The 24,071-nt window shown below is 45.3% G+C and overlaps 1 protein-coding gene across 2 annotated transcripts in view; it reads left to right on the plus strand.

The window, feature by feature from the left end:
• Window positions 1-24,071, plus strand: part of GUCY1A1 (guanylate cyclase 1 soluble subunit alpha 1) — a 472,623-nt gene that overhangs the window by 332,280 nt on the left and 116,272 nt on the right. For both annotated transcript variants that reach the window (XM_086962337.1, XM_086962338.1), the window contains exon 7: window positions 5,064-5,207. In XM_086962337.1, the coding sequence (XP_086818463.1) occupies window positions 5,064-5,207 (144 nt within the window). The remainder of the gene's footprint in view (window positions 1-5,063; window positions 5,208-24,071) is intronic.

Raw genomic sequence — 24,071 nt, forward strand, 5'->3', positions numbered from 1 at the left:
TAACTCAGTTTCAGAAAACCTAAAACGTATATGCTTGGACCTACCTGTGGTTGCCACAGCTATTTACAGGTGTATTTGGAAATTATCCACGATATAAGTGCTCATCAAATGCAAAGAATTGCATTTGGCAGAAGACTTTTAGAAATCTAGCTCAAAAGACATCCCCACCACTGTTGTCCTCGACCACACTTTAATTGGAAATGTCATATTCAGCTCGGACAACCACCCTCCAACCCCAGGTCGCTGCAGTGGCATCAATAAGTTGATCATGAATTGGACATCTTCTGATCTAACTACATTACCTCACCCCAGACAAGTTGCTTCAGGGATCCTGTATTTTCATGGAGTTTGGAGGAGCAGATACAACTATGAAGCATCGTTTTCTAAACTGACTATCACGGGCTAATGTTTTGCTCATATGTTGGAATCTAACTCAATTTGAGCCTATAATTGTGACTGCAGCAGACAGATGCTAGATTAAACTATTTTTAGTGGGAGAAACAGTTAGTACATAAACTAATGATGGAAGAAATTTGGTTTTATTGGCCGTCACTATAGAATCAGCCTTCAGAGAAGGCAGGAGCAGTTTTAGGGTAAAAAATATGATTGTGAATTTATTTTTAAAGTTTACCTCATGGCAACGAAAAACTGTCCTGCTGATTGACCCAGAGCCCCACCACCTGTAATAGGAAACGCATGCAGCCACCTGGTTGTCTTGGAATCAACTGCCATCCTTTCAAAAGTTGATATTTATGGCAAACATATGTGTGTCTAAAGGACAAACTTTAGTCTGATCTAAGATGATCGTATACTCTGCCAGACCATTACTCATATTTGTCTGTGTATACGCTAAAAAACACGGGTGGTAAGGTAACCACATTTTGCTAAAAATACTTTTAGACATTTTATTAGTTTGCCTAAATATGATATGGCTATTATGTAAGGATTTGTCTGTATTCAGAAATGTTGGTGGCATGTCCCAATTATCCAACTTCTGTTTTAAAAAAACTTCGTACACGATATTGTAGGCTTGAAGTCAATAAAACATACCCTGAATGGCTTCATTTTGACCTAGATTGCTGATGAAGGATGAAACCATGATGTTTTCCATTGTATCACATTCTAGTCAAAATCCTTTCTGATGACACGCTACCAATGTGAATTTATCTACCAGTTCCGTCTACAATCATGACAAATAAATCAACCTCATTATCAAGTAAGGCAATAAGCTGATTTTGGAGTGCTCATTTCGTGAAAGGGTGGTAACAGAACATCATGTTATGTTATGTTGTATTTAATTTATAGGAACGCACAGCTACTCGAAAGTGTCCCGGCGCTAGCTTCAGAGAGGAACAGATGCACACAAATCCGAGATTAGAAAAGCAGCGTTTAAAAATTTTTCCTAAACTACAATGGGTCCTGGGTGCCCTGAACAGCCAAGGGCAGCGTGTTCCAAGCCAGACTGGCTTTGCGCACGAATGAATTTCCACCAAGTCTTTGGCGCTGTAACCTGGAGGTCTGTATCAACAGCTGAGCAGACAAACGCAGCTGTCTTCCTGGTGTATAAGAAAACCCCTTCTGCAGGTAAATGGGGCCTAGCCCATAAAGGGCCTGATGTGTGATAGTTAGCAGTTTAAATTTCAGACGGGATTCAAATGGGGCCTAGCCCATAAAGGCCCGATGTGAGATATTTAGCATTTCAAATTTCAGACAGGATTCAACTGGGAGCCAATGCAAGGAACGCAGGTGGGTGCGAACACTATGCCTTGAAGTCAAGCCCAGAAGAAGTCTGGCCACTGAGTTTTGGATAACTTGCAATTTCTTAGTAAGAAAACCTTGACTGCCGACTAAAAGGGCGTTGGCAGAGTCCAATCTGGACAGAATAAGGGCACGGACCACATTCTCTCTGGCACTGCCTGGCAGAAGAGGAAGAAAACTTCCTCAAGATTTTTAAGGTCCCAAAGCAGGTACCGGCCAGCCTCTTGACTTGTGTGGAAAAATTCAGGTTATCCTCGAACCAGACGCCAAGGTTTTTTGTGGCGCCTTTGTCCGCAGTTGGTTGGGGAAAACTGAGAGGCCAGAGCCTTTCTTTGAAGTCCGTTGTGAACGGGCCGTAAAGAAGCACTTCAGTTTTTCCTTCATTGCATTTCAGCTGAGCGTTCGCGAGCCACTGAAAAACCGAAGACAGATAATGTTGGGCCGCCGTCACTGAGTCATCCTCCTTGCTCCATGAAAGCAGAAGCTGGGTGTCGTCAGCATAAGCCATCACTTTGGCCCCTAATGACTCCGCAAGATAAACCAGCGGAGTCACATAAATGTTAAAGAGCAGGGGGCTAAGTGATGACCCCTGCGGCACACCAGTGGACACCTGCATAGGCAGAGAGACACATGGAGGAAGCCAGACCTGCTGTCACCGACCCTCCAAGATGGACCTGATCCACTGCAGGGCAGAGCCAGAAATCCCTATCTCTGATAGACGGTCAAGGAGCAAGGAGTGGGGTACTGTGTTGAATGCTGCCGAGAGATCTAGCATAACCAAAGCAGCTCTCCCGCCAGCATCCAAACACTCCCGAATCGCCTCTGACACCTCTAACAATGCTGACTCTGTGCTATACGAAGCACAGAAGCCCGATTGTGCCGATTGGAGCAGGCATGACATCTCAACATAGTTGGTAAGTTGGGATGTGACCACCTTTTTGCAAACCTTGGCCAAACGAAGTAGGAGCAAGATAGGGCGGTAGTTCTCAGGTATCAGAGGATCCAAGGACGATTTTTTGAGGAGGGGAAGAATCAACGCCTGCTTCCAAAGCATTGGAACATGCGCGTCTCAAAGCGACTGATTAATCATGAAATTCACTTCAGGAGTGATTGTGTCTGCCACATCAGACAGAAGCCTGGTTGCACACGGGTCGTTGAGTGAGCCCAATTTTAGTGCCTTGAGGACTTTGAGAGAACTGGGCAGGTCAACCGATCTAAATGAGGAGAAAATAGAGCCAGATGCTACCATCGGCCACGTGAACAACCCACCTATAAACTTCCTAGGAGAAGTTGAAAATGTCTCTTGGATGCAAGTTATTTTGTCCTTAAAAAATTTCGCCAGCATGTTGCACCAAGTCTAAGAGATAGGAGCCCCCATCACCTGGGCGCTAGGGGCTAAAAAGTTCTGTACAATACCAAAAATTTCTTTTGAATTGTTGTTAGCCTGAACAATGTGAGCAGAATAATACTGGACTTCGGCCACTCCAATAGCCGCATAGTAGAGTTTTTGTTTGGTTCGCAGGGCGTATTTGTCAGTGGAGCCGTAGCCCCTGGAGCGCCATACTCTCTCCATTACTTTACAGGCATTTTTCAAAGTCCTCAGCTCAGGAGTGTTCCAAGGCTTAGAGGAAGTTGCGTCTGAGCTTGAAATCCAGTCAGCAAACTGTGCCAGATTATCCTCCAGGTCCCCCAGAAGGGAGGGCCGGGAGGCCGCCAGAGAGCTACTAAGCTGCCCGGGGTCCAATTTTTTAGTATCCTCCAACAGTAATATCCAGTCAATTTAATTTGGAGTTAATAAAAGTAAATCTACACCCAATGAGACAATACATTTGTGAACAATATTTAGGACACAATGTTTCTGTCAGACTATATTCTTGCTAAATGCATTTTAGTATCGGAGGAAAATCATATGTAAATTAATTGGAAAATATGTGTAACATGATGAAGATGAAAAGTACTATTATCAGAGACTAGAAATACAATGAGAAGTCCTATTGCAGCTACCGCAGCAGTACACAGAAGGACTACTACTCAATTTGCAGGGAAGCACATATTAAAAAACATGAGAGAAAGCCACATAGCATGGTAGAAAGGAAATAATTTAAATGATACAACGGCAAGGCCATTCAGCCCAGACACCCCAGTAGACTGACTGCCTTTTATCATCGCTAATTCTGCCTGGACATCCTGCTTAGCGATGATATGTAAGATGAAAGGTCCAATGTATTGCCATAGACATAAAGGGCCTAATTTATGTTTGTTTTGCTGTAGGACAGTGCAGCAGGCCTTGCTGCTGAGCTGCCATACGGCAAGAGTAAAGGGCAGGAATGCACAGTATCTATAAGGTACGGGGTATTCCTGTCCTTTTCCCCTGCGCCGGTGCACAATGGGCTGCCGCGCACCAACACAGGCACCTTTGCACCATGGTGCAGGGTGCTAGCATTGCATGAAGGATTATTTTGTGCAGGAAGAGAAACCCTCATACACACATAGCAAGAGGCGTAAGTTTTTGTCGCTGCCTCAGACTTGCGATTTCTCATAAATCTGGGATAGTGTCAAAAAGCCATGGATGTTGCTGGGAATGCCCCCAGCAACACCCATGGAACTCCCCTTTCACACAGTTTTCTGAATGAAAGGGGCACATATATATGATCCATGAAAAGCCATGTAACGTGGCTTTACGTCACCTTATGAATATGCTAGTGGCACATTGCGCAATCAGAACATCAAGAAAGTGACGTTCTGGCGGCACAGTAGTCCTGGTAGGGGCCTCATAAATGAGATCAATAATGTCTGTATACATATTTCAATTTGTATGTTATTCCTTTCTGATGCAGAGTGCAACTTTTTTTATCAATAAAAGACAAAAATTTCCTCTGAGTATAGGATTGTGCTCGGAGATAGAGTCGGCCAACTTAATCAATATCCGCTCTAGACTAATCTGAAGCAGAAGTAGTAGAGTAGATGCGGATACTGAGATGATGTAATGTTTTGACAAGGTGCAGACATGTTCTAGCTACTCATTTTAGTATCACCTGAATACAATTCAGTAATGTTTAATCCTAAAGTGATACCACCAAGATACTCCGAACATTGCTAATTTCAAAGGCAACAGTGAGTGTGCATGAATGTCTTTATATTGTCATTATAATTAATCTGTAGCTAGGAGGTTGTCTTCTAATATTGGAAACGTGCAGTTGTTGAATGTCACCTTTAATACATTTCCAGCACCTGCACAAGTTCAGATCATCATGTTTGCTAAATTTCATATACCCCATCTAAATGGAGACTTTTGAATCATTTAGGTGGAGACCATTGGAGATGCTTATTGTGTGGCTGGAGGGTTACATAAAGAAAGCGAGACTCATGCAGTTCAGGTTGCCCTGATGGCTCTGAAGATGATGGAACTATCAGATGAAGTGATGTCTCCTCATGGAGAACCCCTCAAGGTCAGTCTGAATTCCAAAGTAATACAATATTAAATATATGTGAAAAGCAACTATCTATTGTTTATGTATGTACAATATCTATGTATATATCACTCACAAAACACACACGAATGCAAACACACACATAACAGAGTCTGTGATAGTGGCTCTGTTGTTATGGCTCAGCAGCACTTTCCAAACACAAAGCATTTTTGAAATGCTAATAACTTTATTGGCATTTGAATTTGCACTAAATTTTGCACATGATCAGTAAAAGTGGCTAGGGTTCTGCTTGCACAGATTTGTGCCGGACTTAAAAAAGTTAAGCGTGTCATCGTCATAAAACTTTATTCAAATCTTTTTATTGTGATCCATACAAGTACATACATATAAAACTCACTATCAATACAATTTTATATAATACATAAAATTGATGTTTAGACTTCATTTGAACAAATCACCATGTTGTACCGTTTGTTAAATGTTACTTCTCAATCAAAAGCCATATGTCAATCAACTTCATTTTATTTTGTAACATCATTTTTATTTCAGTTCCAAAATATTGTGTATACATTACAATGAAAAATATGAAATCAATGCAGTGTCGTTATGCACATTTGTCCAGCGGACACCATTACACAGCCTGTATGCCCACATCCAGAAGGCCGGGCGGCGACGGCAATATGTCCATCTTCTGCATCTTCTTCCGATTCACGTTGGCTGAAATCACAGGATGACGCGGACCACTTTTGCATTTCCACCCCGCCCCCTCCCCCTATCAGCAACCCCCCCCCCGAACTCCCCAAAACCTCCCCCATGGCTGCGCTACTGTAAAATACTAGAGAATGTAAGTTCCGGTATGTGCAAGAAGAAATGTAACATTCGCTAAGAGTGTGCTCCCGGCGTGCTATTGGGGTCATCTATATCAGAGTCCGTATCATCACCCTCCTCCTCTCCAGTGCCATCTCGGAGTGCCTGCACTAGTATCTCCCACGCTGTCGCCCTTTCCAAGGCCTTCTCATCCCCAGCCCTTCTAGCCAGTTGGTATCGCAAGGTGCTTTCACTCGCCGCCCACTTCAGACATTCATTGTACCAACGCTTATACATGGCCCCCTCTTGGACTTCCAATTCCTGGTGATTTCCCTCTTCGCCAATATCAACCCCATATCTATAAACTTGCTGGTCGTCTTATTTTTAGGCGTGTGAGGAAACCAGTGCAGCACCCCCACCGCTTTGGTATACTGTAGTTCTCTGTCCGTGGCGTTGTTCAGTGCCTCCCCAATCTCCCGCCAATAATCCCTCAATTGGGGGCAATCCCATAGCATATGACCCAGATCTGCCTCCAGTGTGTTGCATCTAGGGCAGGCCGCCTGTTCCACCCCAAAGTATTGCTTCAGTTTCCCTGGTGTAAGGTATGCCCTGTGAAGAACGTAGAAGTGTATAAGTTGGAATCTGGCGTTTCTCGTGCTCTTCCGCGCCCTCCGCAGCAGCTGACCCCAGGTGGTATCGAGGATCTCAATTTGGAGGTCCAGTTCCCATTTAGCTTTCACGGCAGTGAGCGGCTGCAGGGTTTCCCTCAGCATTCGGGAATACAGACAGGTCACTGCCTTAAAAGTTCCCGCCGCCATCATCGTGTATTGGCAGGCCATAGAAGTGGTAGGTTCCTGCAGCCCCTCGCCCCAGTGTCCCTGCATGGCTCCAATCACTGCCGCATGCAATAGATAGTCCCCCCTGGGTAAGTCGAACCGATCCTGCAGAGCCTGGAACGGAAGCAACGCCCGTCCTCATAGAGGTCGCCCAGCATCTGCAACCCAGCATCCTCCCAACCCTGCAGTCTCGACCAATCCCCGCCATGAGGTAGGGCCGTGATCATGCCCAGCGGAATCTCCGGTGCATACATTCGCCGAATTCCCGCTCGTCTACGCGCCCGGTTCCAGCAAAGCTTAAATGTCTGCTCTTCCACAGACAGGTCTCTGACGATAAGTCTTTGGTGAAGGGCAATGTACGCAAGCACATGGCGCGGGGTACCCTCGTCCCTACTTTGCTCCGGACCTCGGTAGACCCTCGCAATCTCTTGGGTAAAGGATTGCAGCTGTGCCGCCAAATAATAGCACTCAAAGTCAGGAACTGCCATACCCCCCTCATCTTTGGGCCACAAGAGAGTGTCTAGCGCTATACGTCGCCTACCCGTACCCCAAAGAAATGCTATAACCATCGACCTCAAACGGCGGAAGACTGAACCCGGTATCCACACTGGTAGGGCTCGGAAGTAATACAGCAGCCTTGGAAGCGCTACCATCTTCAGCAAGGAGACACGACCCGTCACCGAGAGTGGCAGAGTGGCCCAGAAGTCCATGTTCCCTTCAGGGCATTTATGCAACGGGTGATATTACCATCCAGCATATCTGCTGTTGTGTGATATACATAAACACCTAGATAGTGTAGGCAATGAGGCTCACACCTGAGCTCCCGAGTGGTGAGAGGGTACAGCTCCCCCCGTCGCAATGGGAAAAAACAGGATTTGGCTCAGTTGACCTTCAGGCCCGACAACCTCCCGAAAAGCCCAAGAAGTCGCCTCGCCCCCTCCAGTTCCTCATCCGCATTAGCCAAAAACATCAGCAGGTCGTCCGCGTACAGTGAAATGGCGTGTGGTCTGGCCCTATATACCAGTCCCTTATAGTAGCGTCCCGATCTGGCTTCGGCTGCGAACGGTTCCATCGCCAACGCGAATAGAAGGGGGGACAGCGAGCATCCCTGTCTGGTGCCACGGCGCACCTGATATTGTCCCGAGATAAGCAAACCAACTCGAACCCTCGCCGTGGCCGCCGTGTACAGCACCTTGGTCCAGTTGATGTAGTCCTCCCCCAGCCCAAAATGCCTCATCACTCCATATAAATAGTCCCACTCCAGACTGTCGAACGCTTTCTCGATATCTATGGAGAACACCAGGGGTGTAGTTTCTCTCGACAACCGAGCGCCCAGCAGTCGAGTCAGCCTACGGATGTTATGCGTGGTGTTCCATGTAGGGATGAAGCCCGACTGGTCCCTATGAATCAGGCCAGTCATGTGGGTGAGCAATCTATTGGCTAAAATTTTACTCTGAATCTTATAATCTGTTGTGAGCATGGATAATGGGCGATAGGAGGAGAGATCACTGCTCGCTCTGCCAGGTTTCAACAAAGGGACCATAAGAGCCTCACACATGGAGTGAGGTAGTCTCCCTCTCGACTTCGCTTCATTGTAAACCGATTGCAGCTGCGGGGCTAAGTACTCCAGATATTTACTTTAGAACTCTATTGGCAGACCGTCTAGTCCCGGGGTTTTGTTCCGCGCCATCTGCTTCACCGCGCATCCTATTTCCCCTATAGTAATACTGCGGCCTAACTCCTCTGCCTCTGTTTGTTCCAGCTGTGGCAACTGCAGCCCCCCAAGAAAGGCTTCAAGCTCCTCCTCTCCGCCCACCGGCCCGTTCCTATACAGTCTTTCATAATACGTCCTGAACCTATCCAGGATCCCGGCCTGGGTGTGGCAAAGCCCGCCCCCCTCCACCTCGATGGGCACGATTGGATTGCCGTGCCTAAGCGGGTTAGCAAGCCAGGCCAGCATAGTCCCCGCCTTGTCACCCTCCGCATGCGCCCTGGTCAGGTAGATCTTGTGATCAAAACTACGTAGTCGCTCCAACTCCACCGCCACTGCTTCCTTAGCTTTGCCAACCTCTTCCTGAAGCTCGGGATGATTCGGGCGCTCCCGTTCCAATCTCCGCAACCCCCGCTCCGCACGCTCAAGGTCAAGTACTGAGTCACTCGCTCACCCAGGGCTTCTCTAAATAACAAATCATCAAGGGTATCTGGTCGCAATCGCCAAGTTGGAACACACAAAACATCCACCATCCAGTTCAGGGACAGCAACAAAGGGTTGTGGTCAGATAATGTGCGAGCCAGGTACTCCGCACTTCCTACTGCCGTGAGTATGGGGGAAGAGCACAAAAACACATCCAGCCTGACATGTAGGTCGTGTATACTAGAATAAAAGGAGTAATCCCTCATCGTGGGGTGTAGTGTTCTTCAAGCATCTCCCAGATCCCAACTCTCCTTCCAATCCAATCTCCACTTCGCTAACCTATGTACTGGTGATGAATGTAATGGAGGGTGGGACCTATCCAATTTGGTGTCTACTACTGAATAAAGTCCCCTCCCATGATAATTGGGCCTGCCAGGTAGCTCGCTAGCTTGCCCGAGAGTGTCGTCAGAAAGGCGGGTAAATCTACATTTGGAGCATACACACTACACAGCGACACAACTCGTCCCCTGAGTCTCCCTTCTATAGCCACAAATCTGACTTCCGGATCTACCACCTGCTTGGTGACTTGAAAGGGAACCCCAGCACGTATCCATATCATGGCGCCCCTTGCAAAGGCCAAGTACGTTGTATTGAACAGCTGTCCCCTCCATCTTCTCTGCAGCGCCACTCCCTCCTGTTTCGTGAGGTGCGTCTCCTGGAGAAAGGCTATGTGTACCCCCCTTCATGTTAGATAAGCATGGACCTTGTGTCTACGCACCATGGTATGCAGACCCCGCACATTCCAGGTCACACATTTTAAAGCCTCCGTATTAGCCATAACTCCCTGCATCCCGAACACAACAACAACAGTTTCCAGCCATGCGCATATGCCAACACAATACTGAACCCCCCACCCTCTTCCAACAACTGAACCCCACACCCCTCCAACCCCAACCTGAGCCTCCCAAACTACTCTCGGTTCCCACCCCCCCAGGACAGGCCCCGTCTCGACCAGAAGAGAACCCATCCAAACTATTGCCACTGGGTAAACCTCCCTCAGATAAGCACACTACATTTCGCAGTCTCCACTGCGATGACCTTAGGGGCCAGTAGGGCGCAGTCCGATACCAAAGGAGTTCGTCAAACAAGATTAGCCCCGCGTATCCCGCCCCGCAATCCCCCCATGATCACTCACGAAACTCCATATTATTATTTATCAGCCCATGGCATCTACGGGCATGGCATCCCAGTACCAGTCCACCAAACCGTTCTCAAAACACTTCTCTCAGGCTTCGATGATCTCTCCCGAAGTTTGCGGCGTCACAATAGGGCCTCTGGCACCACCAAATTCTGAAAGGTCCGTTTCCGACCCCGTACCCTGCTCCTCGGAGTCCGTGCCTTTTCGGGACTGGCTCCGCACCGTCCCCGAGAGATCAACCACCGCCTGCAAAGCCGCCTTCCTCTCCTCTTCCGTCTGTGACACTGATGGTTTTCCAGACCTGTGTCGGTGTTTCCGAATCCGTTGCGATTTTCTGGTCGGCTGTTTCTTTTGTGCCTCTTCCGCCCTGAATCTGGCCCCATCTGTTCCAGCTTTATAAGTGTCCCACCATGCCCAAGCGTCTGCCGAAGTGGTGAAGAAGAGCGTTTTGTCATCCACCACGATTCTTAGCTTCGCTGGGAAGAGGAGCTAGTACTTGATGCCCTCCATACGGAGTTCTCGTTTAATCGAGAGGAAACTAGCCCTGAGTTTCTGCGTCTCTAATGTATAATCCGGGAACAGGGTGACCCTGCCGTTGCCAACCTGGAAGGGGCCTACTTCCCTGGCTCTTTGGAGTAACCAGTCCCGGTCTTTATAATGCAGAAGTTTGATCACTACAGAGCGAGGGGGCAGGCCAGGGGCCGGCGGCCGGGCCAGGACTCTGTGGGCCAGCTCCAGCTAGAAGAAGGTGGAGAGCCCCTCCGGTGCCACTTCAGTGCATAACCAATGATCGAGGTAGCCCACCATGTCATCGCCCTCTGTTTTTTCCGGAAGGCCTACCACGCGAACGTTGTTGCACCTACTCCGGTTTTCCGCATCCTCCGCTCTCCTCTCCAGTGCTTTTATTCTGTCCAGAGCATCCTCCACCCGGCCGTCCAGTGACTTATGCGCCGGGGCCAGTTCTTGCAGGGATATCTCCACGCTCTTGACCCTGTCCTTAAGTTTATCATGCTCAGCTTTCAGGGGCCCTAGGCCTGTCGCTACCTGGGCAATGTCTTGCTGCAGAGCGTCCTTTGTGGCTGTGATAGCCTCCAGGATGCGGTCCTGCATACGTTGGAGATCAGTGTGGCTCTGGTCCGCTTTGTCCATCGTTTCAGGGCCAGCCGCTCCGTCCCCCTTCCCTTTCGGCTTCCCCATCGTGGTGTGATCGAGCCAGGGGCAAGAGGAATCCCAACTATCAGTCGTGGGCCTCGGCAGCCCGAACAACCACTATGTTTGACCTGCTTCCAATCTCCGTGCAGCCCGTCAGAGGTTCAGGACACTCCACTCCGGAGAGTTCCCTGTGGCAATAAAGGCTGGAGATCCGGAACATGCTCAGGACATCGAGCACTGTGCTAGTCCCCCTCACGGGGAGGGGGTGGGTCCATCTCCTGTAGGCAACGCGCTGTCGATGGGGCCTCCGTCACCACGGCCCGCACACAGAGAGAGCAATGGTCAACTCACAGGGCTGCCGCCATTTTAGGTCCTCCTCTACGGACTACCCCACTCCACCGTCGTATCTTCACCAAGGGGGGAGGAGGGCCACCTCAGCCACCTCACAGGAGCAAGGTCGGTCTTCCGATCTAGCAATCACCGCTGGTATTGGAGCTCTAGAGGTGCAGATCAGCAGATCTCCTTTGTTCTCTGCGTCACCAGCTCAGGCCTCGGGCCGCCATCTTAGATCGAAGCTGTCCGTTCCGATGGTACTTGCTAAGTTCGATTTTCTGGAAGATGAGCGGTCGCAGTTTACAAACCCAGGACGCCGATGCCTCTGTGACGCCTTCAGCCAATGAATTTTCCAATTTCCGTCGGAATTCGTGCGGTTTATCAGGATTATATCTGGGATCGGGCGCGGAGCTCCAGGCTCACGCTGCCTACCTCCTCAGCATCCAAGCCACGCCCCCCATGTCAATCAACTTCATGGTTAAGCGTGTCAAAAAATATACATTTCCTATTCAATTTTCCATGGGAAAATTTGCTCTCCACTACAACAAAATCCACTGAAACAGATTTACACTAATCTTGGCATGAAAGCAGGACGTCACTCAGATTGCATGCTTTTTTGATTTGGTGGAAATTCATTCCATATTATTAAAATGTAGCGCTATCTATGCCTTTTGTGAGATAAGTTTGCAATTTAAACTCACTAGAAACTCTGAAGTTCTGGCACCCACATCTGAATTTTTTTAAGAAATATGGCTGAAGGAGGATATCAACTTTTTATGACATCTGCATCTGTTGATTCTTCAAGTGGTACCAGAGTTATTTACCAAACTAAAAACACTCTTCTATTGAAAACACTGACCTAACTATAACAACATGGTGGCAATATATACATATATCTACTTGGTTTTGTCCCTTAATTGCAGATGTACCTAATCACAACTGCTGTGATCAAGGGTTTTTTGGTATGATTTATAAAATAAATGTTTCCATTTTTAATAAATGTAGAGAATTTTTCTGTATTTTGTGAAACATCAGCTATGATGGAAAAGCAGCTCTTCAAAGACAGGTAATTTTTATTTTGGCTGTAATTTTAGCTTTCAAAGAAAACTTTGCTCTCAACTACAGCAAAAACTGCAGAAGGCATTTACAATCAATCTTGAAACGTAAAACTCAAAAGCGTTATTTTTTTTGGATTCGGTCTATATACATTCAAAAGTTTTTTATATTAGCATTTGAAAATGGTGTCAATTGGGCATTAAATAGTTAAAATTTGGGAATATCTTGACAAATGAAAGGATAATGTTGATTTGTCTCTGAGTATGGCACCATTTGCAAGAATTCTACAAATTTCAGCAGATGTTGAACATGTTTATGTTACTATACAAACAGATCACTAAAAATGTTTCCATGATGGTACTTGTTCCACTTAACACCTAATCCTCAGTGATGAGTCAATCCTTGAAAAAGCATCTCCATGCACATCGACTGTACTTTAAATTGAAGAGGCACTCAGGGCTATGTAAGGAATTACAGACCCAATCAAAGGTAAAGTTTGAAAGAAAAGTCTTTATTTTTCTATAATACTCATCTTTGTTTCCATAACGTACATCATTGTATCATCTTCACTGAGCCATAGTATCCAAACATACTTTTAAAAAAATGCTAAGTGCCCTAAAGTGCAAGTACAAGGAAGCTTGATTTGATTCAGCTATTTTGTAACTTGCCTTGCATTTCCATTATTGTGGAAAAAAACACTTTACTTGGGTATTACTGAAATACACATTTTTTTTAGATGCGCTGAGGTAATGTGTTCTCCACTGGAGAACATCATTTATGAGACTCCTCCTGATACAGAAGACCTGACCAGTATTTGTACGAATCTCCAGAGCCAGAGGTCATCAGTTTCTCATAAAATGAGGCCTTTACAAATATGGGGCCTAATTTCAATCCTGCCAAGCCTATGGTCCATCAGCCTGATTTAAATATGGATGGACCATAGTTTGACGATAGTGGAGACTACTCTGTCTCTGCCATGGTCAAAGTTCTGGAGTAGAAGCTGTTGGAGAATTGGCTGGCATTAAGGGGCACCAAAAGTGCTCAATGCCCCTTGAAAATAAAAAAATAATTCTAAATTTACAGGACGGCTTCATCATGTTTGACAGAGCTATCCGGCAAAGTTACAATGCATTGGCAAGAACCGCCTTGACAGCAGTTCCTGCCTGTCAATGCTTCAAATGACCACCTGGCCCATCGACATTTAATAATTTGGCTGGCAGGGACTTCATAAAGGTGACGGAGTAACTTACTCTGTCGCCCTGATGGAGTTCAATCCTTCTGGGAAAATATAAATCAGGCCCTTAGTATTATATGGCTTAATAGTTGAGCAACATAATTTAAACAAGGCTTCTCGCAATTAGAAACAGTTTCATTTTTTCAAAACACCATAGTTAGTAAAATTATTAATAGTTCAGCCTTGTAAAGTGCTATATAATTAGCAATCTGCAGGAAAAACAAGTGTCTCAAACCAGAAATAGCTTGTTTTCATTCTTAAAGGGTCAATAAAGAAAAGTAACATGAAAAATATATTATTGGTGTTAAGGAGAGAAGTACTGGTTATGAGGTCATAGAACACAAATTTAGATTTGCACACAGCATTTTTCCCCTTGGGCACGTTGTGCTTTTCATTTAGCTTCCACACTACCATGATCACATATTTCTAGATTGATTTTCTAATATATGGTCCAACCTCTGTCTATATAAATATGTGTTTTTAAATGTTTGAGTTACTCTTGGTATTTTTTTTAACCACTGCATATCTCTCAAAATGGGGCACAGTTAAAAATGGGACATTCTCAAAAGTGGTAAGTTGCTAACAATTACGCCATCTTTTGACAAATCATCATTACATTTGACAGACATTTCCCCCTCTTTAATCTACTTTGGTTATGGTAATTTTATCTAAAATCTATTGGGAAGGCAAATTTAAAAGAAGGGACAAACATAAACAGGTGCTAATAATCTTGGTACTGTTCAATGCATCTGCATAAAACTCAGGTCAGGTTTCCCTTTAGAAATTGTGGTCAAATAACTTTGGAATAGTTTCACCAATCTGCTTCACACTTACCCGATCCTTAGCAGGTTTATCTTACTCTTGCTATTTTGAGTTTCATTCAATTCAATTCCATTCATTGAGGGGGTTTAGTTAAAGGTGGGAGGTCATAAAAAGTATGAATTTGCTGATAACTTTGGCTCTATTAAATGTTCTGCATTTTGTCCATCAACTGTTGTTTTTGCATTTGTCACTCCGAGTGAGATCAGTATGCTCAGACGTGATTCCATGCACTCCACACCACTGGAGTCAAGCTATCCTGGCTGAAGACGGCTGTTAGCCAGATACCGGTCCTAGGATGCTTGATTCCGGTCCAGGAAAGACATGGCTTGGCAGTTTGGGCTGGACTGTTCCCATGAGTCACAGGATCATGGCTTATTTGCATATAGCCATGTTTGATCTGGGGTGGTGTGGAGTGCAAAAAAACGATGGATTTAGGCCCAGATCTCTGTACTGAGGTGAATGTATGACATTGAACAATAGAAGGGGGTTCCCCAGGGCAATAGGCGATGTAGGCAGGAAGGGAGGGGATCAACAGAGCAATTTGAAAAGAACACCCTGCCAATGTTGATAATAAGGGGTCCTATACAGGATCTGATTCTGGTTAGAGGGGAGCAATATCAAATGAATATCAAGACCCAAGACAACAGATAGATAACAGTCAATTCATCTTTTTATAGAAAATAAATATTTTTTTATTATTTGTTTTGATGCAATCAGTCATTTTTAAGAAACAATCAAAAGCTAGCAAATTCTAGAATTAATAAAAATCTTCAATGAGGTTTATCATTTCATGTGGGGAAAGGATTTTCTCCAAAGAATTGGGTGTTCCACTCACTCCAGGGTATTTCAAGGGGCTCAACAGACACTCATATCTTACAGGGGTCATTCATACTCACACATGTTCAACCACTTCACACGGGTAAATCTCGTTTCGCCTGCAACAAAAAGATTGGACTTATGGTTGCATGGACGGGAGTGCCACTTAAGGAGGGCAAATTAGATGGAATAATGTTGCCGTTCTTGATGGTAGCGCCAACGCCCGTTTCGGTGTGAGGTACCTTCGTCAGGGCTGGCAGAGATGATGGGGGAGGGGAACACACAGGCTGAAATTTAAAACATATTTCTTTGAACATATTAAGTAATTCACAAGATTTATTACATATACATTTATACAATGATTGTTATTTGAACATATTAGGTAATTCACAAAATTTCATACATATATATTTACAATGATTATTCATGTCCTATTTCTAAACATTTATTATCATCAAGAGTATAAGTACATCTAAGATGTAATGCTGAATAGTCTTGGTTTAGATATCCATTGATCGCTTCCAGGATGACATCCCCCAGGGTCGGGGGAAAAAGGCCAAATCAAAGAAGTGGCCAAGGTGAAGACAAAGAACTTTTCTTTTTGGCTGCACTCTTTCATTCACACTCTAGTTCAAACATTCATTTAGTTCAGATCCATGTTTTACATTTATACAGTTATCACAGTCTGATGAATCTTTTTAGTGGGCGGACTAGGTAGACTGGTCTAAATAGGAGAACAGATTTTAAGACAGGGCTAAACACTGATTCAGGTTTATGCGATTTTTTAGGAGAGAATGTAATATCGCCTAGGTGGACACGCTTGGAGCCATGATATAGAAGGACATCTATATGGGCAAAGTGTGAATTCCTACCTGTCGCTAGCATGGGACCAAGAATCTGGTACATAATTTCATTTGTGAAGGTCTTCGTACCTTTATGTGTCCGGTATTCGGGATGTTAACGGATCATACTGGAGGAATAGAAAGGGGAGAAGAATAATAACATAATGTCTACTGAATCTGGGGTCTCAGCTATTGTATCCAGATTTCTAAGAATAAGGATTGCGTGTGGATTTATTTAAAAGTATAAGATTCCTAATCACAATTGGACACAGGGAATCCATGGTGTCTAAGAAGGATCATATGACAACGCGGCGACCAAGGTTTATTTGAGGAGGACTCTCTTCTGGGGCGAGGGTGAATTTAGACACACTCACCTGATAGTATCTAACACTCAGAAGTCGATCGGGGGAGGGCTCCGATCTAGGTACTTCCTATGGCATATTTATGCTGCTTATGGAGATTCCTAAGGGTGAAAGTACATCAAGACGGGAGATCTATCAGGTGTTTACAGGAACCTAAAGAAGGAAGTCAGGTCTAGATATAGAGTATACAGGCTAGGGAGGGCAAAGCGGTCCCGCTAGGTACATTTAAGCAAGCTCACCTGATCGTTATCAAGAGCTGGAGGCTGCGTCTGGGTTTAGAGAAAAGGTGGGGAGCGGGAGGCTTTTAACGTCTTCCGTTTTCTTTCGACAGGCCTGGCACGCTCAGGCAGATCTCCGAGTACAGAGGGCAAAACAAGTTAGAAGGCCAATTAGTACTATGCGGATGACGGGAGGTGGCGGGGGGGCAGGGATAGAGCGAGGGATCGCGGGGGGGGCAATAGATACAGGGTATACCTCAGCGGATGGAGAATCAGCGCGCTTTCAGACAGCGGGGGTTAATCGTCTCGGATTCCTCTCATGTATGACATTGTTCTGCATTCTGTCCATCAACTGTTGTTTTTGCATTTGTCACCGAGTGAGATGGGTATGCTCAGACTTGAGTCCCATGCACTCCACACCACAGGAGTCAAGCTATCCTGGCTGAAGACAGCTGATAGCCAGAAACCGGTCCTAGGATGCTTGATTCCGGTCCAGGAAAGACATGGCTTGGCAGTTCGGGCTGGACTGTTCCCATGAGGCACAGGGTCAACGCTGATTTGCACATGGCCATGTCTGAACTGGGGTGGTATGGAGTTCAACAAAACGATGGATTTAGGCCCAGATCTCTGTACTGGGTTGAATGTATGACATTGTTCTGCATTCTATCCATCAACTGTTGTTTTTGCTATTAAAGTTGAAGGCTGTTAGCAAGTTAAGGATTTCACTTGCACCCATTGACAAATTGACTCAATTCTACAGGAATGTACCTTTCTCTTGGTATGTCAAATCAAAGTAAATGAAGGTGGGCATAATGAAACTAAAACATGTATTTGCTAATAGCGTTGGTGTCCCTTGACTGATTTGTATTGAAAATGGAGATAACAGAACTGGGCTTACCTTGCAACCTGCTTGTGTAGTTGCCATGTTGCTTCATGTGTGCTTGGTAGTATGGGCCTGCAGTCAGCTCAGGCTGCACACAACTGAATGCTAGGAAACAATGGAGGGGGGGGGGCTGCAGCACTATGCATAGGGTTTATCATTCAACACCACATGTACCACACACATTTAAGCATATCCACTCAACCAACAGTAATAAGTAGAACTAACTCTTCAAAATCTGTGAAATTCAGCAAAGAATACACAATTAAAAGGAATATACGGTGATGCAGTGCGGACTCTTTTACCTTTCCATCGGGCAGGGGCCTGAGTTGTGGTTTGCATAGGTACCATACATGGAAAAATGTTAAGCTTTCTTAGGCTTTGGAGTAACATCATAACAACAATATTGTGTTACATATTATAGGTCTGATTAAAAAAGAAAAACGTACACGTTTGCGTAAGGTTACTTTTTTCAGTATGCACAGCATTGTATTTAGATAGTAAGTTTATGAGTGCAGAAACTCCACAGTTGGGCGGAGAACTCCACACATACAAAGATAGGACAGGCCTCTCTTTTTACCTGTGGAGTTCTCAGCTCTGACTGCAGTCTCCGCATACCTAAACTTACTATTATATTGCAGTTTTGTGAATACTGAACAAGCGGAAACTTCCACAAAGGTCTAGGTTTACCTTTGTGAATAAGGCCCAAAGTATTTTTATGTAACATGCATAATTCCGGTTAATACATAGAAAGATATATTTTTTCACGTAGTGAAATATTTATTAAATATTATAAGGGAAATGTTGTTTTAAACAATTTTATTGCTTCTGTAAAATGAAGAGCACAATATTTAATTATGTACTCAGGAATGTAGAATTTTGTAGAAAAACACCCAATGATTTGTTAAGAAACACGATAGGTCTGTTGAAGAGAGAAATTGTTCAAGCTGTTTTCTTCGAATTAGACTTTACAATAGGCATTCATCGGAATTAGAATGTTACTGTTTATGAGAAGACTATTGATCTCAAAAATTAACAATGGTCAGCGAAGTTCAAATAATTATATTTTGTCGATTCAGCATTTACTGTATGATTATTTATTTACCACACTTCCCACATAATTTGCAGCACAATCTGCAGATGGCAAGAAAATATTTTTTGCAGCTCTTATCGATATTACTAATTCTAGAGATTGTGACACACAATGAGTTTTTTTTGGAGCATACATTAAATACACCACAGTACAAGTTGGCATTTATTGGCTGCATAAAGAGAGCGAACCTTGAAAATGAAAACCCTAAGTAAACCTTTAGTATGGTTCTTTACTTCATAATAGAATCTTGGTAGACAGCATAAAGTGTAAAAAAAACTCAATATACCATAGTTTCCACTAAGCACTTATAGCTTCTCATACAATGAAACAGATAACATCACAAATCACTGCCGATCTCAAATATTGTTTAACCATTTACATCTTCCCTAGTTTAGATGCAAGGCCTGGTAACAGGCCACGATTTTCAGATATTGGTTGGGTGGGAAGTGCTATGCAGGCCATGTAGCGGCTGCTTATGCAAGTGAATCAAAGGCCATGCACATCAAGGTTTCTAGCACATGAGGTTGGGTGCAGGACATGGCCAAATTCCTTTGGGCTAAATGCTGTGTTCAGCAACAATTGGGCCACATGGTGAGTTTGCCTTTTGATGTCACATTTAATGTCATTTGTTGTCCAATTTGTGATGTCATCTGTGCATCAGGTATGAGATAATGAGCAGTGCATTGGGGCAGATACTAAAGCCAAAAACATTAAAATATGAAGGTCTGGTGCAATTGAATTAACAAATGAATTGTATTTTGAACTATGGAATGACTCAAAATAATAGGTATCCTCTATTCACCAAGCCTTTCCCTGAGTGTGTGAGGTATAGGGAATTCACAGTGCCCGACAATAATCCAGCAACTCACAAGAGTGGAGTAATAACAAATATTATGGGCTCAATTACGATCTCGGCTTTAAAGCCTCCGACCTTAGGTCGGAGGCCTTACAACCAAGATCATCGGTTTCCATTCCGACCATTTATTTACAATAAAGCCGGTCATAATTGAAACTGGCCAGTCATTCTGGCTGCCTTCTGACGACCTCCAGGAGCCCGTCTGCTAGTGGGAGACTGACCCATAATCCGAATGGAAGGCGTTTTTGCCTTCTGGATTACAATGCACAGTTTCTGGCAGGCTTTCCATGTTGGCCTTTCCGACAAGGCAACCCTGTCGGAAAGCGTGTTTGGGGGCCCCTAGCAGGACTCCTACGGGGTGCAAGGGTGAACACAGACTCCCTTTACTCTATGGGAGCTTGTTATACCGCTGGTTTATGGCCATAACACAAGCTCCCATACAGGAATGGAAGTATGCAACTGCAGCATGTGTGGTCGCATTGTGATTAGGCCGTTAGGACCACTGACTGGAGGTCAGTCGTTCCCGTTTCTGTGACGGTGTCGGGCACAAGTCCGCCCGACATCAAAATAAGCCCATATGCATTTCCTCTTCTAGCAACCCTACCATCTCCCATGTATAGTGCCTCTGTAAAGAATGATTACAGCATTGTGATACCCCAGCACCAATATCATCTTGGGTCTGCCTATTGGCAGGATATTTTGCAAGCTTATGTATGCCATCAGCAACCCATCTGAGTCAAGCAGAATTTTTTATCTAGATTAATATAAAAGTTGCCTTGTCTGGGAAGGGGATTGGTATATTTCTAATGGATGTGCATAATTCTCCCAGTTTTGTCATTAAATATATGGACTTCTGAAGAACTAGAAACTCCTCCAGCAAACTGAGGATGTTTTGTTGCCTTGCACTCCAGACTTACTAAGAATGAACTGTCACCTTCATCTTAAAATGTTGCATGTTTGTAGATCTTGAGTTACAAACACCTTGTGCTTGATAAATCAGTATCAGTACAGAAATTAAAATCGTATCAATTAGTAGGAACATGAGTCAAGCCTTCAGAAAATGGGTCACTTGGATAGTTACTTATATGTGAAATTTGCAAAATGTGTTATTTTCAAAGTCAAATGTCAGACACCATGCTTTGAAAGCAGCACAGAAATAACCTTGGAAGAGATACTTTGTTAAATTTGTCTTTCTGTTGCAAATTTCAGAAGACAGGATTTTCTGCTCTACGTCAGTGATGATTTCAGGATCCCATAGTCATTAAAGTGACTGTTGACTATGTAATATTTAGCTGCTGTGATGCAGGTGCCCGGTCCCTCTCACACGCGGGAGACTTCACCAGCTGCTTTACCGGATCAGGTGACCAGCGGCCACACAACTAATTCTGGTTTACAGCCACAACTCTACGAATAGGGTTTTCGTCATAACCAGTAACTGCATATTTTAAATACTCGCCTACATCACAGAATATAGAATCTGCTTCATGAGAAAACTTTAATTAAATGGAACTCCAGTCTCTGGTACTCATGAGGCCATCTATTTACCTTCGGGACAGAAGTACAACTGACAAAAAGGACCTCAAGCATAGGAATTTAGCCCGGAAGAAGTCGCTGTGTATTTCATGGTAGCGACGAAACACGTGTTGGCTAGGCAAAGACTCTGTACCAAGGAACGCACAACAAGGACTATAAATCCCTGAACCACACAGAGCAATGAATGAACAGTGTTTCTTTCTGTCCTACACTCACAACTGTACTAACTTAAGTCTATCTACTACTAGCATGTGCAGGGGCCCTTTGAGTTCTTTGTCTGTGGTTTACCACAATCTAGGGAGAGGGGTGGTTCTCCCTAGCATTTTACCTCACACTTACACCTAAGTCTACCCAATAACATTTGCGTACTGCCTTAGAGCTCAATCACCCCACTAGAACAACCACCGTGTGTGCTGTGTCTACAGTTTATTGATGTAGAGTGGGCTTAAGTAAAGTTGAGCGTCGTACAGTGTAGTGTTTTTAAGCACAATTACATAAAGTAGACTGGTTTATAGTGGAGTGCAGTACAGTTCAGTGATGCAGAGTGGAATAGTTCAGAGGTGTACAGTGTAATAGGGTACTGTGCAAGAGTGAATACTGGAGTAGCCTAACGTGTACTGACATACAGTGGAGAAGCGCACAATTAACTGTCATAATGTAGAGTTTAATAAGTCTTGAGATGTACATTGCAGTGGCATATAGTGTAGTAGCATACAGTAGAGTGTCATACAATTCAGTAGGGTTAATTATAGAAGCATAGGTTCTAGTGACGTACACTGAAGTGTCATGTAATAGAGTGGCACAGAATGTATTTTTCTAAAGTGAAATACCATACAGTACATTTGTTGGAAATGGCTGTTTTTGCAGGGTTATCCCCAAATGTTTCGCTTCTTCCTCCTTTGTTTTTCCTGACCTGTGGTTGTTGGCTACAGGACCCTTGGCACTTTATCACTGCTGATCAGTGCTAAAGTACAAATGCTCTCTGTGTAAATTGTTATTGTGATTGGTTATCCATGATTGGCATATTTGTTTTACCAGTAGGTCCCTAGTAAAGCACACTGAGTGTGCTAGGGTTGGTAATTCAAATGCTACTGATTGTGCCACCCACATGAGTAGCGCTGAAAAGTGGTCTCAGGCCTGCCACCGCAGTGCCTGTGCTCGGTTTGTTATCTGCCATGTTGTCCTGGCCAAGTGTACACACTTGGCAGGCCTCACCCTTCCCTTTTCTTACACAATGTACACCCCTATGGTAGGCCCAAGGTACCCCTTGGGCAGGGTGCAGTGTATGTGAAAGGTAGGGATTGTTCTAGTGTGGGCACCATGTCCTGATAGTGAAATACTGAAAGAAAAAAAATTCACTATTCAAAGGCTAGCTTGCCCATAGGATAGAATGGGGAATTCTGTGTAGCATGTGTACCTGCATATCTTCCCACAGCAGCAAGATAGAAGTTGAGAATCTGGTATCTCTGAACTCAGAATTTAATAACACATCTTGTAGGGAGGATTGTTTTTCAATGCAGTGTTTGAAAATAGCACTCTGTGTGCCTCTGCCTGTTTGTGAATTGACTGTCTGGTTTGTAAGTGACAGGGACCGGGGTGGCTCCCGGAGGCTAGTTGAGTCAGCATTAGGCTGAATAAACCTATAGGCATGTAGAGTGGTGGGAGGAGTAGCACCTGGGTCTGAATAGGTCTGTGCCTGCCTTCCACAATGCTGGCTCCACCTCCTGTGGTGCGTCTGATAGCCCTGGCCCACACTCACTAAGGAATCAATCAATCAATCAATTACACTTATAGAGCGCGCTACATACCCGTAGGGTCTCAAGGCGCTGGGGAAGGGGGGGTGCCGCTACTGCTCGAACAGCCAGGTCTTCAGCTTCTTCCTGAAGGAGAGGTGGTCTTGGGTCAGGCGCAGGTCGGCCGGGAGGGAGTTCCAGGTCTTGGCGGCCAGGTAGGAGAAGGACCTTCCTCCTGTAGTCGCTCTTCGGATGCGGGGGACGGCGGCGAGGGCGTGGTTGGCTGATCGGAGGTGGCGTTTGGGAGCGTAGAAGTTGATGCGGCTGTTGAGGTAGCTCGGGCCTTGGTCGTGTAGGGCTTTGTGAGCGTGGGTGAGGAGGCGGAAGGTGATTCTTTTGTTGACAGGGAGCCAGTGAAGGTCTCTCAGATGTCCGGAGATGTGGCTGGTTCGTGGGATGTCGAGGATGAGTCTGGCTGAGGCGTTCTGGATCCGCTGGAGTCTCTTCTGGAGCTTGGGGGTGGTACCGGCGTAGAGGGCGTTGCCGTAGTCCAGTCGGCTGGTGACGAGGGCCTGGGTGACGGTCTTCCTGGTCTCGGTGGGGATCCACCAGAAGATCTTCCGTAGCATGCGTAGGATGTTGAAGCACGCCGAGGAGACGTTGTTGACTTGCCTGGTCATGGAGAGGGAGGAGTCCAGGATGAAGCCCAGGTTGCGTGCATGGTCTGTCGGTTTGGGTGCGGTGCCCAGGGCGGGAGGCCACCAGGAGTCGTCCCAGGCGGAGGGTGAAGAGCCCAGGATGAGGACCTCCGTCTTGTCAGAGTTCAGTTTCAGGCGGCTGGTCGTCATCCACTCGGCTACCTCTTTCATCCCTTCGTGTAGGTTGGCTCTGGCGGTGGCGGGGTCGTTGGTCAGGGAGAGGATCAGCTGGGTGTCGTCGGCGTAGGAGATTATGCTGAGGTTGTGTTGGCGTGCGAT

The sequence above is a fragment of the Lissotriton vulgaris genome, chromosome 3_1 (assembly GCF_964263255.1).
Source record: "Lissotriton vulgaris chromosome 3_1, aLisVul1.2, whole genome shotgun sequence".
Lineage (NCBI taxonomy): Eukaryota > Metazoa > Chordata > Amphibia > Caudata > Salamandridae > Lissotriton > Lissotriton vulgaris.